The 20,147-nt window shown below is 30.6% G+C and overlaps 1 protein-coding gene across 1 annotated transcript in view; it reads left to right on the forward strand.

The window, feature by feature from the left end:
* Positions 1-2,604: 2,604 nt before the first annotated feature.
* Positions 2,605-20,147, forward strand: part of LOC143059163 (dystrobrevin beta-like) — a 69,148-nt gene continuing 51,605 nt past the window's right edge. The window contains 3 exon segments of the mRNA XM_076232663.1: positions 2,605-2,860; positions 13,303-13,404; positions 16,141-16,221. Coding sequence (XP_076088778.1) covers positions 2,611-2,860; positions 13,303-13,404; positions 16,141-16,221 — 433 coding nt within the window. The 5' untranslated portion in view covers positions 2,605-2,610.

Consider the following 20,147-nt stretch of genomic DNA (forward strand, 5'->3'; position numbering starts at 1 on the left):
ACACCACTTTAATGAAAACTAATCTACACAGAATACAAACAAACCGAAAATTAATTTAATAACTATTATTGATATATATACTGAAATTATAATTCTAAAAAAAAACTGATTGTTGAAGAATAAATGTAAGTTTTGAAGCTTAGTTTTTTGCATAACAATTGAAAAGAAACCTGTTAATTGTATCATAATGCAATATAAGGAATTGAATTTATATTCAATGGGATAACATCTTTTTCCATACGTGGGGCGAGTTGGCATTACTAAATTCATCCTGGTTAATAATATATTTATCTAGATTTCACCGATTTCCATTAGGTGGGACCAGTTGGCAGGAGTAATATTAACAGAATTTAACTTATATACAATTGGATAACATCTTTTTACATAAGTGGGGCGAGTTGGCATTACTAAATTCTTCCTGGTTAATAATATATTTATCTAGATATTATCGTTTTCTATTAGGTGGGGCGAGTTGGCAGGAGTAATATTAACGGGATTTAACACAGTTCACAAGTGGGGCGATTTGGTAATCCAGGTTGGGGCAGTTTTTTTTTAAAGTGGGGCGAGTTAGTGAAAAAGTGGGGCTATTTGCTAATGGGGCGATTGTCATGGATTCCCTTCAAATATATTCTAATGTGGTTTTTGGCTTCTTCTTGCATTAATTGTTTTCTTTAAATAGTCGACAAAATTGCTCTTACAAAATTTCCATTTGGGAGCCTCGAGCTCGATGGGGGAAATACTCTGCAAATACTGACAGTTGGCAGGTATGGTCATCAAAAAAGTTGACATGTTACTATGTACATTTACCATTATGTTACTTGATGTTCTTGCTATACACACAGTACAGAGACTAGTCAATTTTTGTGAACTATTTTTTATGGGAGTCATAGAATATGCGTATACAATCAATAATTAAAAATAGTCTATTTATATTGAAAAGGAAAAGTTCTTATATGTCTAAAGAAGAGGGACGAAAGACACCAAAGGGACAGTCAAACTCATAAATTTAAAGCAAACTGACAAGGCCATGGCTAAAAATGCATTTCATGGCGAGGCACAGAAAATATACTGTAAACAGTAGACTATAGATATAGGTGAACTAGGTACAAAAGAACTCTAAATCTTAAATTCTACAAACCACCTCTGTTCTATGGAAGATAATGCTATAACTGGACTAGATATACACACAACCTGTAATTAACTGCCTTTACAGCGCTTTCGCGCTTTGATTTACTAATCATTCACAGCTTTATAATGTAAAAACAGGTTGGAGACTAAAGATAAGCATATGCTACAGAGAATATTAGTGAAAAATAAAAAAGTTAATAGATATATATTTAATATGATATGAACAAAATTAAATAAAAACTGAGAATGTAACAGGTGAATTTATAGGATAATCAAACATCTATCTATTTCATGCTTTAAGGCTTTGTTTTAATGGATATTGAAATTCATCAAATGGAAGAAATTATAACATGATGCTGAAAGGTGATGGTACAGCATGTTTATAAAGATGGCTGATCAAATTGAAATGAAACCTAATTTGTGTTTCTTCTAGATAATAGAATAGCAGGAGGATTTGAATTGTGACTTAACTTGAGTTGTCTCAAGTAGAATTCTTCGTTAAACAAGTTTTACTCTGCTTAGAAGTAAGAGAAAACGGTTACAAGAACGATTTGGAACATTGTGTTATAACACGACCATGACCACATGGAATATATGTTCTTTCTATACATTTATACAATCATGTTTTGATATTTGAAAAGGAGATATTTTATTATTTGTTACATAAACGTGGATTTAAATAATTATCAGAAAATTATACTTTATTATATACATGTCATATACATTTACATGCAAATATGCATTTTTAGGATAGGATTATGTAAACAAATTTGATGAGATGCTTGGCTAATTGTTTAGTGAAACATGATTGTTTTATAACATGATACATGTTATCTCAAAAACTTGTACATGTTGTATATCATGTATATGAAATTAAAAAGAGGACTATAGTTTAGGGGAAATGAAATGAATTCTCAAATGTGGAATGCTTTTTACCCTTCTCAACCAATACATGCAGGAAAAGTTAATTAAACAATATGCTTAAAATGTGTACAATTCCCAGTCTCTGTATTACTCTATAAATATTGGATTTGCTGGATTAATTCAAATGACATGGAATAGAAAATGTTCAATATAAAACCTGTTTTATGTGGATTTACAACTTAATGTTGACTTACAACAAAAAACCTGCTTTGTCACTAATTCTGTTTAACAATAGAAACAAACAGATCATATGTTACTTCCAATAGTTAATAGCTTATTAGGTTTTCCAATAATCTTGGTTTTATTTAATGGGATATTAAGTGAAGTATAATTTTACACTGGATATGGTTTGTTTACTTTGTCATAGGCGGATCCAGGGGGGGGGGGGCCCTGGGGGGCCCGGGCCCCCCCTTTCGTGGGAAAAATTTGGTTGTTTATATAGGGAATCATTGAAGCATGACTAGAGCGGGCCCCCTCTTAGGTCAGTCAGCGGGCCCCCCCTTAGGAAAAGTTCTGGATCCGCCACTGTTTGTACATGATGTTAAATTTATGTGATTCATGAATAAAGAAGAATCAGCAACTTGGCCACTGGTCACTTCATCTGACCAATCAGAAATCAGCTTGCAAGATGAAGATGAAAAACAAAATTATAAAGTTTTAAAGAGAACGGGATCAAATGACTATGTATGTGAAATTAATAAAAGTAAGGAATATAAGAAACTGAAGCAGTTTAGGAAAACCAGTAGAAAGAAAAAATCCAGGAGTAGATGTTGTGTGGGCTGTCTTTGTTGCTTCAAGGGAAATACAGGTAAAGCATATCAAAACTCACATGTTAATAGACAGGTAAATCATATCAAAACTCACATGTTAATAGACGGGTAAATCTTGGAATAGATGTTGTGTGGGCTGTCTATGTTGCTTCAAGGGAAATACAGGTAAATCACATCAAAACTCACATATCAATAGACAGGTAAATCTTGGAATAGATGCTGTGTGGGCTGTCTATGTTGCTTCAAGGGGAAGACAGATAAATCATATCAACACTCACAGACAAATAGACTTGTAAATCTTATTAAAACTCACAAACTTATAAGTTATAGACAGGTCAACCATGAACCATCAACACTCACATGCTAATAGACAAGTAATTCATATCAATATATTCACATGTTTATGAACAGGTAAATCATATCAACACTCACATGTTATTAGACAGGTCAATTTTATCAACACTCACATGTTAATAGACCGGTAAATAAAATCAACATTCACATGCTAAAAGATAGGTCAATCATATCAACACTCATATGTTAATGGACAGGTATATCATTCAAAACTCACATGCTAATGGACAGGTAATTCGTATCAACACTCACATGCTAATGGACAGGTAAATCATATAAACTCTTGCATGTTAATAGACAGGTAAATCATATCAACACTCCAAGCTTATGGACAGGTAAATCATATCAACATTCACTAGCTTATGGACAGGTAAATCATATCAACATTCACATGCTCATAGACAGGTAAATCATATCAACACTCACAAACTTATGGACAGGTAAATCTTATCAAAACTCACAAGCTTATGGACAGGTAAATAATATCAACATTCACATGCTGATTGACAGGTAAATCATATCAACACTCACAAGCTTATGGACAGGTAAATCTTATCAAAACTCACATGCTCATAGACAGGTAAATCATATCAAAACTCACATGCTCATAGACAGGTAAATCATATCAACACTCAAATGATACTACGTAATGTATACCTTTCAATTTAATGAGAAAATGATATAGTGTGGAAGTTTATACTTTGAACTAGAAAGAAAACCAAACATAATAGATAACTTTGTCTTTCTAATGTGACCTCCTCTGTCCCGCTTCAGGTTAAAGTTTTTGGTCAAGGTAGTTTTTGATGAAACTGAAGTTCAATCATCCTGAAACTTAGTACACATGTTCCCTATGGTATGATCTTACTAATTTTAATGCCAAATTAAAGTTTTGACCCCAAAATCATGGTCTACTGACCATAGAAAAATGAAAATGCACGTGGCGCATCAGTGTACTATGGACAGGTTCTTGTTTTTGTAAAGCACTTACTGGCTTTTATTGCGAATCCTAATTTCATATAAACACCTTCAAAACTTTTCTCTGAATGAAACTGTATTGATTCAGAAAAAAAATAAAAAAAATGGAAAAAGTAATTGAATTTCATTTGAGATGAAGGAAGTACTATATATAATACAATATGTTAGTGTTTTATGTCCTCAGACCTATAGTGAAGTGTATATTACTTTATAATTATCTGAACAGGACCAGTATTGATCTATAATGCTATAGTTAATGTAGAAATAGGCAGATTGATGGATGGAACCTTTAGTGAAATAAATTATTGAGAGTATGAAAACTTGTCTGTAAATATCAAAGCAACAATATAACCCGAAAGGGGAAAAAACACGTTGGAAAAGATCATATTGACTTTTAAAGTTGAAATGATCCAGTCTAGTCCTAGGTTCCACATGAGTTAATGTATTTACATTTTTCTGGAACATTGAACCTCCAGAATACTTTAACCTTGATATTGATCTGTTAGAATCAACTTGAGCCTTGATCATGAAGGCTAACACAGCCTGTTTGACCTTTATATTCTTCTGTGGAATTAGATTGAATAAGTATGCGCGCACCCAAGAAACAACTTTATATTTGGTGAGATTATGCCAATAGTTATCATAAAGCTTCTGTTAAATTATTTTGTTGTTTCTTGGCTGCGCAGGATGTTTCCACAACAAATGGACCAAGTTGATTGGTTGTCCTTAATAATTTAAAGAGTTATTATAGTTGTCATGCAAAGTTTAGTAGGATAAATATAAAAATTACTGTACAGACATTTTAAATTGCATACCCACATCTGCATCTGCAAAAATATTATCATCTCATGGAGGCTAATTAAATTCTAAATTTGTTTTTCATTTGCAAACATATTTTGTGTACAATATTGAAATATGATAATTCTACAGTGAATTATGTCATAGTAAAACTACAGGAAAGTTTGACTATCGATTGAATGTGCATCTTTTCAGTGAAATATTAGATGATTATCAGTAATCAGATCTGCATATGTTCTGTAATACACTTTGATGAAATCATTTAATTTTCTTCTGTGTAGGTAGTGCTCATGCACTGAGGCATCATCTGAAAATATCTTACAGGAAAAAGTTTTGTACATTAGGAATGAATAAAAGATTGATTTTTGGATACCTGGTTGATTTTGAATTATGGTTTTATTTATATTTCGGTTATTATCTGTACTTTGTGGTTGATTGTTTTCTGAGGTGTTGTTTGCTGTAGATCATGTTGTTACAGTGACTTGACTGTTAGTGTTGCTCTCCACCAATTGCAATTCATTTAAAATTTTGACCAAATTGCAATTTGTTTTATAAAATCAAATTGTTCAACTGGTCAGAAATTTGAACCAACTGCTGTAGAAAACCACAGCCAAGTCATGAAAGTGCAAGGTGATAAAATAAAACATACTTACAATACTTTTAGAAAGAAAAACTATATGAAAGCTTAGTTTGGACAATTTTATAGCAATTCAAAATAAACAGTTCCTCTTCAGCATGGAAATGACTATAATATAACTATACAAACTGATAAACTAATTTTGTCCCAACATCATTAAAGTGGAGTTAAAGTCTTATAGGAATGTAAGTATATTTTATTTTATCACCTTGCACTTTCACATATTGACTGAACAATTTGTTCAATATTCTGACCAGTTGAACAATTTGGTTTAATAAAACAAATTGCAATTTGGTCAAAATTTTGAATGAGTTGCAATTGGTGGAGAGCAACACTAACAGTCAAGTCACTGTAGTATCATTACAGAAATGAATTGCACTGATTATATTTATCTGTTTGACTTCATTGTGTAGATTTTCCACGATGTATTTACTCACTGGGAACTTTTGATTGTTAGTTTACTTGTTTCATTAAGATAAAAGGATATATATATATTATATTGATATGTTTGTTTAGTTGCATTGCTTTTAATTAATTAATTTAGATTTTATTAAAGGGGCACTAGCTGTCAAATTCATGGTCACCGATTTGATTTAAATTTGATTTATAACAATGTAAAACATTTATCCAAACTATCAAAAGTCTAAAATAAACAGTTTACAGAGCATGGGGTAGATAATACATAGATTTGTTTCGTGTGTATTTTAGTCCAGACGCCATCTAATTAACTATCTATTTGACCTCAGATGACCATATAAGCGATGTAAACATAAATAAAGATATGAATAGATTAAACCAGCACGTGCAATTGGATTTTTATAGGTCTGTTTGATTTTATTTTATAGATTAAAAATAGATGTTTCTCATTGTTTCTAACCGTATAAGAATGATTTTATGTGCATCGAATTAGTAATCAAATGATTTACCGTAGTTTCACTTTCATTGTTGACATTCTTTTTCTTTCGACTCATTCACTTGCAAGTGAATAACTAATTATCAATGTTTCTTAGCGTAATTTGATAAAATTGAACCTTTTTGGCTGCAAAAAGCAAATTGTTATTTCACTATTTCACTTTCATTATTGATTGAACAGAAAAAAGTCAAACTTTAGATTTTTTATATATCTCGTAGCTAGTGCCCCTTTAATATTGAGTATCCACATGTGATTATCTTTGAATTTTCCTGTGATATTTTTCACTGAACTTCTACATGTGATTGTCTTGAATTTGCGTGTGATATTTGTCACTGAACTTCTACATGTGATTGTCTTGAATTTGCTTGTGATATTTGTCACTGAATATATTCTACTTGTGATTATCTTGAATTTGCTTGTGATATTTGATACTGAACATCTTCTACATGTGATTGCATTGCATTTGCTTGTGATACTTGTCATTGAGCCTCACATGTGATTGTCTTGAATTTGCTTGTGATATCTGTCAATGAACATCTTCTACATATGATTGCATTCAATTTGCTTGTGATATTTGTCACTGAACATATTCTACATGTAATTATCTTGAATTTACTTGTGATATTTGTCACTGAACATCTTCTACATGTGATTGCCTTGAACTTGATTGTGATATTTGTCACTGGACTTCTACATGTGATTGTCTTGAATTTGCTTTTGATATTTGTCACTGAACATATTCTAAATGTGATTGTCTTGAATTTGCTTGTGATATTTGTCACTGAACTTCTACATGTGATTGTCTTGAATTTGCTTTTGATATCTGTCACTGAACTTCTACATGTGATTGCTTTGAATTTGCTTGTGATATTTGTCACTGAACATATTCTACATGTAATTATCTTGAACTTGCTTGTGATATTTGTCATTGAGCCTCACATGTGATTGTCTTAAATTTGCTTGTGATATCTGTCACTGAACATCTTCTACATGTGATTGCTTTGAATTTGCTTGTGATATTTGTCACTGAACTTCTACATGTGATTGTCTTGAATTTGCTTGTGATATTTGTCACTGAACTTCTACATGTGATTGTCTTGAATTTACTTGTGATATTTGTCACTGAACATCTTCTACATGTAATTATCTTGAATTTGCTTTTGATATTTGTCACTGAACTTCTATATGTGATTGTCTTGAATTTACTTGTGATATTTGTCACTGAACATATTCTGCATGTAATAATCTTGAACTTGCTTGTGATATTTTTCATTGAGCCTCACATGTGATTGTCTTAAATTTGCTTGTGATATCTGTCACTGAACATTTTCTACATGTGGTTGCTTTGAATTTGCTTGTGATATTTGTCACTGAACTTCCACATGTTATTGTCTTGAATTTGCTTGTGATATTTGTCACTGAACATATTTTACATGTAATTATCTTGAATTTGCTTGTGATATTTGTTACTGAACATATTTTACATGTAATTATCTTGAATTTGCTTTTGATATTTGTCACTGAACTTCTACATATAATTGCCTTGAATTTATTTGTGATATTTGTCCCTTAACATCTTCTACACGTAATTGCTTTGAATTTGCTTGTGATAACTGTCACTTATTATCTTCTACATGTGATTGCCTTGAATTTGCTTGTGATATTTGTCACTGAACTTATACATATGATTGTCTTGAATTTGCTTGTGATATCTGCCACTGAACATCTTCTACATGTGATTGCCTTGAATATTTGTGATATTTGTCACTGAATATATTGTACATGTGATTATCTTGAATTTGATTGTTATATATGTCACTGAATATATTCTACATCTGATTATCTTGAATGTTTTTGTGATATTTGTAAATGAATATATTCTTCATGTGATTGTCTTGAATTTGGCTAGTGATGTTTGTCACTGACCTTCTTCATGTGATTGTCTTGAATTTACTTGTGATATTTGTCACTGAACAACTTCTATATGTGATTGCCTTGGATTTGCTTGTGATATTTTTCACTGAAAATCTACATGTGATTGTCATGAATTTACTTGTGATATTTGTCACTGAACATCTTTTACATTTGATTGTCTTGAACTTGCTTGTGATAATTAACTGGACTTCCACATGTGATTGTCTTGAATTTACTTGTGATATTTGTCACTGAACTTCTACATGTGATTGTCTTGAATTTGCTTGTGATATTTGTCACTGAATATATTAAACATGTGATTATCTTGAATTTGCTTGTGATATTTGATTCTGAACATCAGCTACATGTGATTGCCTTGAATTTGCTTTTAATATTTGTCATTGAGCCTCATGTGATTGTCTTGAGTTTATTTGCTTATAATATCTGTCACTGAACATCTTCTACATGTGATTGCTTTGAATTTGCTTGTGATATTTGTCACTGAACATCTTCTACATGTGATTGCCTAGAACTTGCTTGTGATATTTGTCACTGGACTTCTACATGTGATTTTCTTGAATTTGCTTGTGTTATTTGTCCCTTAACATTATTATCATATGATTGCCTTGAATTTGCTTGTGATATTTGTCACTGAATATATTCTACATGTGATTGCCTTGATTTTGCTTGTGATATTTGTCACTGAACATATTCTTGGCATAAGGAAGATCGCAAGAAACCTGTGAGGTATTCTGTTCATATCTTTGTGAGTATGAAACTATATTATACATTAAATTAATGTGACCAATTTTCATACAAAAAGATACCTTTCCCTTTTCTTATTTTTTTTTTATTAATGCAATTCTTTCATACCTTTTATAACTTTTCAGAATAAATGACATTGTTGTTTTCTATTAAAAGATCAATTGATGTAAGATTAAGTGACCTGTATTTAAAGTGTCATATAAAACATCCATTACCACTCTGTCTGGTCAACAAAATCAATAGTTTCCCCTGTACCTCAACATACATTACCAAGCTGCCTGTCATAAATACAAATTGATCATTGCAATTAGTTTGAACAATTTTAGAAAATTAGTTTTCCGTTAAATTTTCTATGTTTACAGACTTTTATGGAAGCAAGCTTCCGAAACAATTCCCTTGATTACGACATTAATTTTATTTGAAAGACAGAATTGGAAGGTATAGGATGGGATATAGATTCTGATAGAGTGAACTGCATTCAAGGCTATATAATGTGATAATTAGTACTTCAATGTTGACGATTTATACCACATCTCTCAGTAGTTGGTGTAGGTATTGACTTCAGTGTTTGAGACAAGAGAAAATGATTATTTTGTTTGTTTTTGGTAAATTGTCATTGATTTTGTTAGAATGGAATATAATCAGGTAATAATTCACACCACTTCTAAAATCAATGTATTGACTGGATAACATTGAATGCAATCAACATCATAAAGTATTCAATGAAAAAAATCAGACCTATTTAGATTGGAATTTACCTGGCTTACACCAAAACCAGGCTTCATTATCCTTGGTCTGATGTATTACTTCTAATCCAATAATAAGTACTGGCAAATGAAGAAAGACAAAAATGATTAAAAAAACTGTCAATATAGTACGTGATATTGAAATGACCATGGAATTGATGTGTTTTGTGTAATGGTATAAGTTATTCCCTTGATATCAGTAAATATATAATGGTCAACCGTAGAGATGGATGATAATGAACTAATGTCTCTCTATATCAAGGATATACATGTATCTAAGGTGTCACACAGTGTGTACTGTTATACATGTTATATGGCCACTTTTAGTCATAAGTGATTTAAGATTCCATTAGAACTGGTACCTCTCTATATCAAGGATATCTAAGGTGTCACACAGTGTACAGTTGGATGGCCATTCCTAGTCATAAGTGAATTATATAATTAAGATTCCTGCAAAACTGGTGTGTCCTTATGTCAAAGATGTTAGAGATGTCATACAGTGCCCAGATCCATGACCACTTTTATTCAGTGATTTTAGATTCCTGAAGACATCATGCCATGTGCAATTGATAGAACTATTTTAGGAATTTAATGACAATTTTATTCTGTTAAAATGATTGCTCTGTGTAATATTCAGTAGAACTAGAATAACATAAAGGAGGAAAAATAGATTAAGCATTTAAATTGTTTATGGAATAACTTGTTGAAACATGGAATGCTTAGCCTATAATCAACAGAGATTTGCATGTGTCATTCAGAATATCAATAAAGAACTGCAACACAAAGGTGAGTCACTGAGACTGCAGATATGATGTAATTCTCATAGGGTAAAGAAAAGGATAAATATGATTCATAATGTCGACAGAATTTAGCATACATGTACATACATTCTAGAAACACTGTCAAAGACATTGATTGCAATTATTGCTGTTTTTCAGATCATGTTAATCTGTAACTATGATAATATCATTTACACCCGTGGCCAATTGCACATGGCAGTGGCGGATCCAGAGGGGGGTTCTAGTGGTTGTAATCCCTCCTATTTTTTGACGATCGATGCATTTTGATTGGGATTAGTTTTCTCGTTTGAATTGTTTTACATTGTCTTATCGAGGCCTATTATAGCTGACTATGCGGTATGGGCTTTGCTCATTGTTGAAGGCCGTACGGTGACCTATAGTTGTTAATGTTTGTGTCATTTTGGTCTTTTGTGGATAGTTGTCTCATTGGCAATCATACCACATCTTCTTTTTTATACATATAAATTTATGGAGTACTATAGCTTCCTCCAACAAATATAAATTGGTCACCATCATATGGCAAATGTCTTTAAAATGCTTAAATTCCTCAAAAACAGAATTTAGACTGTTGGTTTTCTCATTTAAATGTTTTACCATCTTTATTTTTTGGCCATTTATAGCTTTAATACTAGCAAATATATGTGACCTGTGGTTGAAACAGTTGTAACTTCTACTTCTGTTTGTCTCTGGTCAAGTCAGTTGTCTTTACTTGGCAATCATCATGATCATACCACATCTTATTGTTGTAATAACAAAGAAATAAGACATTGATGACCAGTTAATTAACCAGTTTTAAACCTTGTTTTTCTAATGGAAGTTGTTACATCTATTTTTGGGTTGTTTATGGAATTTTGAAGTTTTCATTTGGATGCACATTTTGTTTTCCGCAACTTTAGTCATGAACAGTTTTATTTTGGCCATTTAATCCACTTCTTAAACTGATGATTGATAATCAGTGTTTAAAATAATTTCACAACCTAATTAGCACAAAGCTCCCTTTTCCAAAAACAGCATCCTCCACCAAAGAAATAATAATCATGATAATCATGATAATAGAAAAAAAAGGGAATTTTGAGATTAAATGAAGGATGTCAAAAATAATACATTCACTGTAACAAGCTGGTAAATTGGATCAACATGCAGAGTCCTTTCTGCTTTTGTACAATTAAGCTGACTTAGCCTTGAGATTGTTTAGCATTGTAGTTGAACTAAATTTTCTTCAGTCAATTTTGCAAGAAGTCATAAAAATATATTTGATGATAGCTGGTATATTTTGATAGTTCTATAGAAGTCGAGACTTTTTTTTATCAACACAAACATTTGTAACACTATTCTATATATATACTTTCAAAGTAGTTAATGATTAATTTGATTATAATTGATTTTAATAGGAAGTGTTTATTGATTTATCTTGTTTATGTAGTATGCTATCGTATTGTCAGCTATAAACTGTCACAAATATTTTGCCTTAGCCTTGAAATTGTTTGGTATTGAAGTGAAACCGAATTTTCCTTGAAGTGAATTTTGCAAGATGCCATAAAAAATTATTTGATGATGGCTATATTTGGATAGTTCTATAGAAGTCATTGTACTCTTAAAATACCAATTTTAAATGCATAGCATATCTTCAAAACTTATTTTCATTGTAACATTATATCATAGCAATTCATAAGATTTTCAGGTCTTGTGCACTAAAAGTATACCTGTTTTATACAAAAAATATATAGTTGTTTGATACAATTTTTTGGTATTTATTTTTGGTATATATATTTTTGGTATCAAACAAATCAAACAACTATAGGCGCCTGACCTGACATGACAGTGTTTGTTGATTGTATATAGATTTAAGGTTTTAGAGTTTGTTAAAAAAAAATCATGAAGTTGAGTTACTCCATAAAATTATATCATCCTCAATCCAAAGAAATAAAGTCAGTCAACTGTATGAGAAATATTTACACGAGTTAATAGAGACATGAGTTCTTTGTTTCTTGTCTAATATTACTAATATTTGTCTAAGTGATATGAAAGCCATTGAGATAATTATCCATCGAAGTCACAATTTGAATGTGTAAAAAGTAGAAAAAAACTATGGGTCAAAGTAAGGCCTTCAACGCTGAGCCTTGGCTCACACGAACAGCAAGCTATAAAAGGGCCGAAATGACTATTGAAAAAATCAATTTAAACATGAAACCAACAGTCTGATCTTTATGAAAAACAAAAAAAAACAAAAACACTTGCGAAAAAAGTAAAAGAACAAAAATACTGAACTCTAAAATTCAAAATAGAAAGTCCCTTAACAAATGGCAAAATCAAAAGCTCAAACACATCAAACGAATTGACAACAGCTCATATTGCTTACTTGTTACAGGCTTTTTCTCATGTAGAAAATGGTGGATTAAACTTAATTTATAGCTAACTAAAGCTCTCACTTGTATGAAAGTGGCATAAAGTTCCATTATATTGTCAACAAATGACAACCACTGAGCAACAGGTTTCTGACTGACGACAGTTCAATACAAATGCAGAAGGTTTATACCTTTTCTATATACATGTAAAATGTAATAATTTTCTATTCTAGGTTATGTAGTGGGAAGTCCAGAAGATGAAATTAAGATATTAGAGGATATGAGTCCTACTTCAAAAGTTCAGCACCACAACAAACAGATACTAACAGAAATGAGTAAGTAAGGAAAATAAGGAGGTGTGGTATGACTGCTAATGAGACAACTACCCACCAGATACTTCAGGAAGTAGAACCTAGAAACAATAGGTCACCGCATTCCATTATCAGCAAAACACATACTGCATAGCTAGATATTAAATGCCTAGAAAAACAACAGCTAATATATAGAACATGAACCTCACATTTTGTTTCATGTATGAAAGTGAAGAAAAATAGTATTCATTTGAATTTGGCAGTTGTATGGAAATTACCTGGCAATTTTTTGGAGTCATATACATGTATCTGGGGTGTTTCATAGCACCATTCTTTTTAATTTGTTATTTCTATAAAATAATTTGAAATTTGAGGTGACATTGTAACCAAACCTTGTAACACAAACATACCCAAATTGCACCAATGAGGGAATGACACCTTGTCAAAGTGATTTGACAGCTCAACTTTGTTTAACAGAATTCTCCCATGCTTAGTGGTTTTGTTTGCGGTCATGTGTCATTGTCAAGTTGACCATATTGACGCATCATTATGATTTGGTCATTTCTATGGTAAATATGAAACTTGTGCCACAATGGCACATTGTGACACACATTTAAATGCCTCATTCATACATTTTGTGGAACATTTTGCTATGGGGACCCAGGTAGCAATCTTGTTACATGTATTACCAAAAATATTGTACCCTTGATTCATTAGCTCATCAAAGACAGGGGTCAAGTAACATTTCTAAAGGTTTAAGGAACTCTATGATTACCTGATATATACAAGAATATTTCTGTTTAGACTCTCCAAAGAGACTATTGCATGTTGATGATTATCTGGATATATTGAAGTTAATTAGTCTATAAGGTTATCAAAGTCATCTTAGTTATTGATAGATATCTCCTCCATTCTGGAATCAACCTTTATACAGTACCTCCAGCTAAGAATACTATTGAACTTCCATTAAATACAGAAAATAACATTTATAAGGGTTAGCTTGTACATTATTTATTAGCCAGTCACACAAAGAAATGGTAATTAACAAATAATCATGATGGTTAATCTTGGTGGTAGAATTGAAAATTGAAATAAAATCGATTCTTTGGAGATATATGTTTAATTTAGCTGAAATCTTAATGCTTCAATTTTAAAGCATCAAGGAAGAAAGGTTTAAAATTTGAATGGTAAGGATTAAATAAAGTGTGGGAGTGCAGCACTTAAAATTGAATTCTTTATTTTTCAATTTAATTATTTATTTTTAATCAATCAGATTCATTATCTGTGCCATATTTATTTGAATTCCTGTTAACAGTGAAACTAAATCTAAATTTGCTTAGGTTTGAGTCTTAGATTGAAAGAGGGAGAAAGTCTGTGTACTCGTAAGATTTATTTGGATATTAATTTTGTGATTGTGATTGTAATGTCCAGTGGCAAATATTTCATGCATTTGAAGGATGATCTAGCAACTTTTAACAATCAATACAACAGGTATGCTCTGTAAGCTGGGACAAAGGGCAAGACATTTGGTCACTGGGAAATAACATTTTGTTGGATAGGTGTAGAAATACGGCCAAGTAACAGGCCACCTACAAACCCATCACAGAGTTATATCAATTTTGGTGGGGGTTCAAGGATGCCAGGCCAGGATGGATTGTTTGTATGATGGATGTAGATTGTAGTGATGCTTTTATAGATGTTACCAATTAACTTACAGAATTATAAAAAAAGTCAAGAGTTCTAAAATAATGTTTATTATTTTGAGTTTTAATCCAAGCATTTATATACAAGCATGTAATACAATAGTTCACACCAAGTTAAAATGTTAAAAATCACAATAATACCTAGTAACCATTAGTTAAGACAATCTATGTATTCAACATGATCTAAAATTATAGACTTCCAGTTACATCAAGTTATATTTTATACAGTATATGTATAAAGTAAAAAAAAAGCCAAAGATACCTAACTCTGAGGAAATTTCAAAACGGAAAGTAGTTTATCATTGTTTATCCTATAAAGAAATCAAAAGACATATACACATCAAACGAATGGGGGAAAAACTGTCACATTTCTAACTTGGTACAAGCATTTCCTTATGCAGAAAATGGTGGATTTATAGATATAGGAAGATGTGGTGTGAGTGCCAACAAGGCAACTCTCCATCCAAATAACAATTTATAAAAGTATACCACGAATAATAATCTGGTTTTATAGCGCTAAACCTCTCACTTGAATGACCGTCCCTTAATTATTGTGAACTTCCAATTACAGCAATGGAATAACAAAAATACATGAGTTAATGTTTCTACCTGTCATCGCGCACAATCCTTAAATATCTCTCTAATATTCGAGCTTATCATCTCCTATCAGCTCCTTAACGCTAAAACATAGGGCCTTTATATATATCAATTGCCACTAACTATTGTTCTTTTGTCCTAAATTGCCACCAAACATGCACCAATCTCTTTATGTAAAACTATATATCTAAACATGGTAAATACTAACATGTACTTTAAGTCTATATAACCTCTATGAAATCAGATACATTATATGATTACTTAATTAACTATGACAAATCAAAAATAAAAAAATTAATGACTATACACTTCAGAGTTAAAATGTGTTTGAAAACAAAAAAATAACATTAAACATCTAATTACTACACATTTACATAGACCTATTTTAACATTCAATTTTTTTTTGCCTCTTTAAGAACATCTTGTGAACTCAGATTATATATTTTGATATTATTTTCAGGGACACAGAATTTCGATGTTATACGGTTTGCCACTTACAGAACAGCCTGTAAACTTAGATTTATACAGAAGAATACTAGTCGTAAGTTTTTATAAACACTACAGTCAAAATTCATTACAAAAATCCAAAACTATTCAATAAAACTACTGTGGATTCATTATTATTCGTGGGATACCAATCTTCCTGGTTTTCGTTAGTACAGGTGAACCACAAATTTAAATTTTGATATACCACAAATTTGCTGTTGGGTGGAAAACAGGTTTTAACCAAACCAGGAAATCAAATATCCACCAAAATTTAAGAATTTCCCAAACCACGAAAAATTTGTACCCACAAAAAAAAATCAATCCACAGTAACATTATATACATAATTTAGCACAAATAAATGAAATATAAAAAAAGGAGATGTACTTAATCCAAATGGGATAACTAACTGTCCACCAGAGTTCAAATGATGAGTACAGTTTATAACAATACAATTTATGAAAAACAATTATGGTAGACATGAACAACTGGACAGCAACTGAATCACAGGCTATTAATTGACAACAGAGGTGTAACAGTATTACATAAAAAGAAATTTAAAAATTTTAAGAAGAAAAAATAAAACTTTTATAAAAAACAATAGAGACAAAGCACAGACATAAGAGTATTTGGAGTTGCAGAAAGCTTGTTCAAAGCTTATTACAACCATTAATTCTAATATGTAATATGTTCAACCTATAAAATAATTGTATTTGTCCTATAAGAATCAAAATAATTCCTTGATGTCATGCTTTATCCTAGTTTTAGCATGGATAGGCATTATATTTGACAGCAGAATTTAATACAAAACACAAAATGAATGAAGGATTCAAAACAAAACACAAAATGAAAGCAGAATTCAATACAAAACACAAAATGAAAGCAGAATTCAACACAAAACACAAAATGTATGCAGAATTCAATACAAAACACAAAATGAATGAAGGATTCAAAACAAAACACAAAATGAAAGCAGAATTCAACACAAAACACAAAATGTATGCAGAATTCAATACAAAACACAAAATGAATGAAGGATTCAAAACAAAACACAAAATGAAAGCAGAATTCAATACAAAACACAAAATGAAAGCAGAATTCAACACAAAACACAAAATGTATGCAGAATTCAATACAAAACACAAAATGAAAGCAGAATTCAATACAAAACACAAAATGAATGAAGGATTCAAAACAAAACACAAAATGAATGAAGGATTCAATACAAAACACAAAATGAATGAAGGATTCAATACAAAACACAAAATGAATGCAGAATTCAATACAAAACACAAAATGAATGAAGGATTCAATACAAAACACAAAATGAAAGCAGAATTCAATACAAAACACAAAATGAAAGCAGAATTCAATACAAAACACAAAATGAAAGCAGAATTCAATACAAAACACAAAATGAAAGCAGAATTCAATACAAAACACAAAATGAATGAAGGATTCAATACAAAACACAAAATGAATGAAGGATTCAAAACAAAACACAAAATGAAAGCAGAATTCAATACAAAACACAAAATGAAAGCAGAATTCAATACAAAACACAAAATGAATGAAGGATTCAATACAAAACACAAAATGAATGAAGGATTCAAAACAAAACACAAAATGAAAGCAGAATTCAATACAAAACACAAAATGAAAGCAGAATTCAATACAAAACACAAAATGAAAGCAGAATTCAATACAAAACACAAAATGAATGAAGGATTCAAAACAAAACACAAAATGTATGCAGAATTCAATACAAAACACAAAATGAATGAAGGATTCAATACAAAACACAAAATGAAAACACACTTCCATACAACTACACAAAATTAATGTGTAGTTAAAAACAAAACACAAAATGTATGCAGAATTCAACATAAAACACAAGATGAATGCAGAATTTAATACAAACACAAAATGAAAGCAGAATTCAATACAAAACACAAAATGAATGAAGGATTCAAAACAAAACACAAAATGAAAGCAGAATTCAATACAAAACACAAAATGAATGAAGGATTCAAAACAAAACACAAAATGAAAGCAGAATTCAATACAAAACACAAAATGAATGAAGGATTCAAAACAAAACACAAAATGAAAGCAGAATTCAATACAAAACACAAAATGAAAGCAGAATTCAACACAAAACACAAAATGTATGAAGGATTCAAAACAAAACACAAAATGAAAGCAGAATTCAATACAAAACACAAAATGAATGAAGGATTCAAAACAAAACACAAAATGAAAGCAGAATTCAATACAAAACACAAAATGAATGAAGGATTCAAAACAAAACACAAAATGAAAGCAGAATTCAATACAAAACACAAAATGAATGAAGGATTCAAAACAAAACACAAAATGAAAGCAGAATTCAATACAAAACACAAAATGAATGAAGGATTCAAAACAAAACACAAAATGAAAGCAGAATTCAATACAAAACACAAAATGAATGAAGGATTCAAAACAAAACACAAAATGAAAGCAGAACTCAATACAAAACACAAAATGAAAGCAGAATTCAACACAAAACACAAAATGTATGCAGAATTCAATACAAAACACAAAATGAAAGCAGAATTCAATACAAAACACAAAATGAATGCAGAATTCAATACAAAACACAAAATGAATGAAGGATTCAATACAAAACACAAGATGAATGCAGAATTCAATACAAAACACAAAATGAATGAAGGATTCAATACAAAACACAAAATGAATGCAGAATTCAATACAAAACACAAGATGAATGAAGGATTCAATACAAAACACAAAATGAATGCAGAATTCAATACAAAACACAAGATGAATGAAGGATTCAATACAAAACACAAAATGAATGAAGGATTCAATACAAAACACAAAATGAATGAAGAATTCAATACAAAACACAAAATGAATGCAGAATTCAATACAAAACACAAAATGAATGAAGGATTCAATACAAAACACAAGATGAATGAAGGATTCAATACAAAACACAAAATGAATGAAGGATTCAATACAAAACACAAAATGAATGCAGAATTCAATACAAAACACAAAATGAATGAAGGATTCAATACAAAACACAAAATGAATGAAGGATTCAATACAAAACACAAAATGAATGCAGAATTCAATACAAAACACAAAATGAATGAAGGATTCAATACAAAACACAAGATGAATGAAGGATTCAATACAAAACACAAAATGAATGAAGGATTCAATACAAAACACAAAATGAATGCAGAATTCAATACAAAACACAAAATGAATGAAGGATTCAATACAAAACACAAGATGAATGCAGAATTCAATACAAAACACAAAATGAATGAAGGATTCAATACAAAACACAAAATGAAAGCAGAATTCAATACAAAACACAAAATGAATGAAGGATTCAATACAAAACACAAAATGAATGCAGAATTCAATACAAAACACAAGATGAATGAAGGATTCAATACAAAACACAAAATGAATGAAGGATTCAAAACAAAACACAAAATGAATGAAGGATTCAATACAAAACACAAAATGAATGCAGAATTCAATACAAAACACAAAATGAATGAAGGATTCAATACAAAACACAAGATGAATGCAGAATTCAATACAAAACACAAAATGAATGAAGGATTCAATACAAAACACAAAATGAAAGCAGAATTCAATACAAAACACAAAATGAATGCAGAATTCAATACAAAACACAAGATGAATGAAGGATTCAATACAAAACACAAAATGAATGAAGGATTCAAAACAAAACACAAAATGAATGAAGGATTCAATACAAAACACAAGATGAATGCAGAATTCAATACAAAACACAAAATGAATGCAGAATTCAATACAAAACACAAAATGAATGCAGAATTCAATACAAAACACAAAATGAAAGCAGAATTCAATACAAAACACAAAATGAATGCAGAATTCAATACAAAACACAAAATGAATGAAGGATTCAA

The sequence above is a fragment of the Mytilus galloprovincialis genome, chromosome 1 (assembly GCF_965363235.1).
Source record: "Mytilus galloprovincialis chromosome 1, xbMytGall1.hap1.1, whole genome shotgun sequence".
NCBI classification, from domain to species: domain Eukaryota; kingdom Metazoa; phylum Mollusca; class Bivalvia; order Mytilida; family Mytilidae; genus Mytilus; species Mytilus galloprovincialis.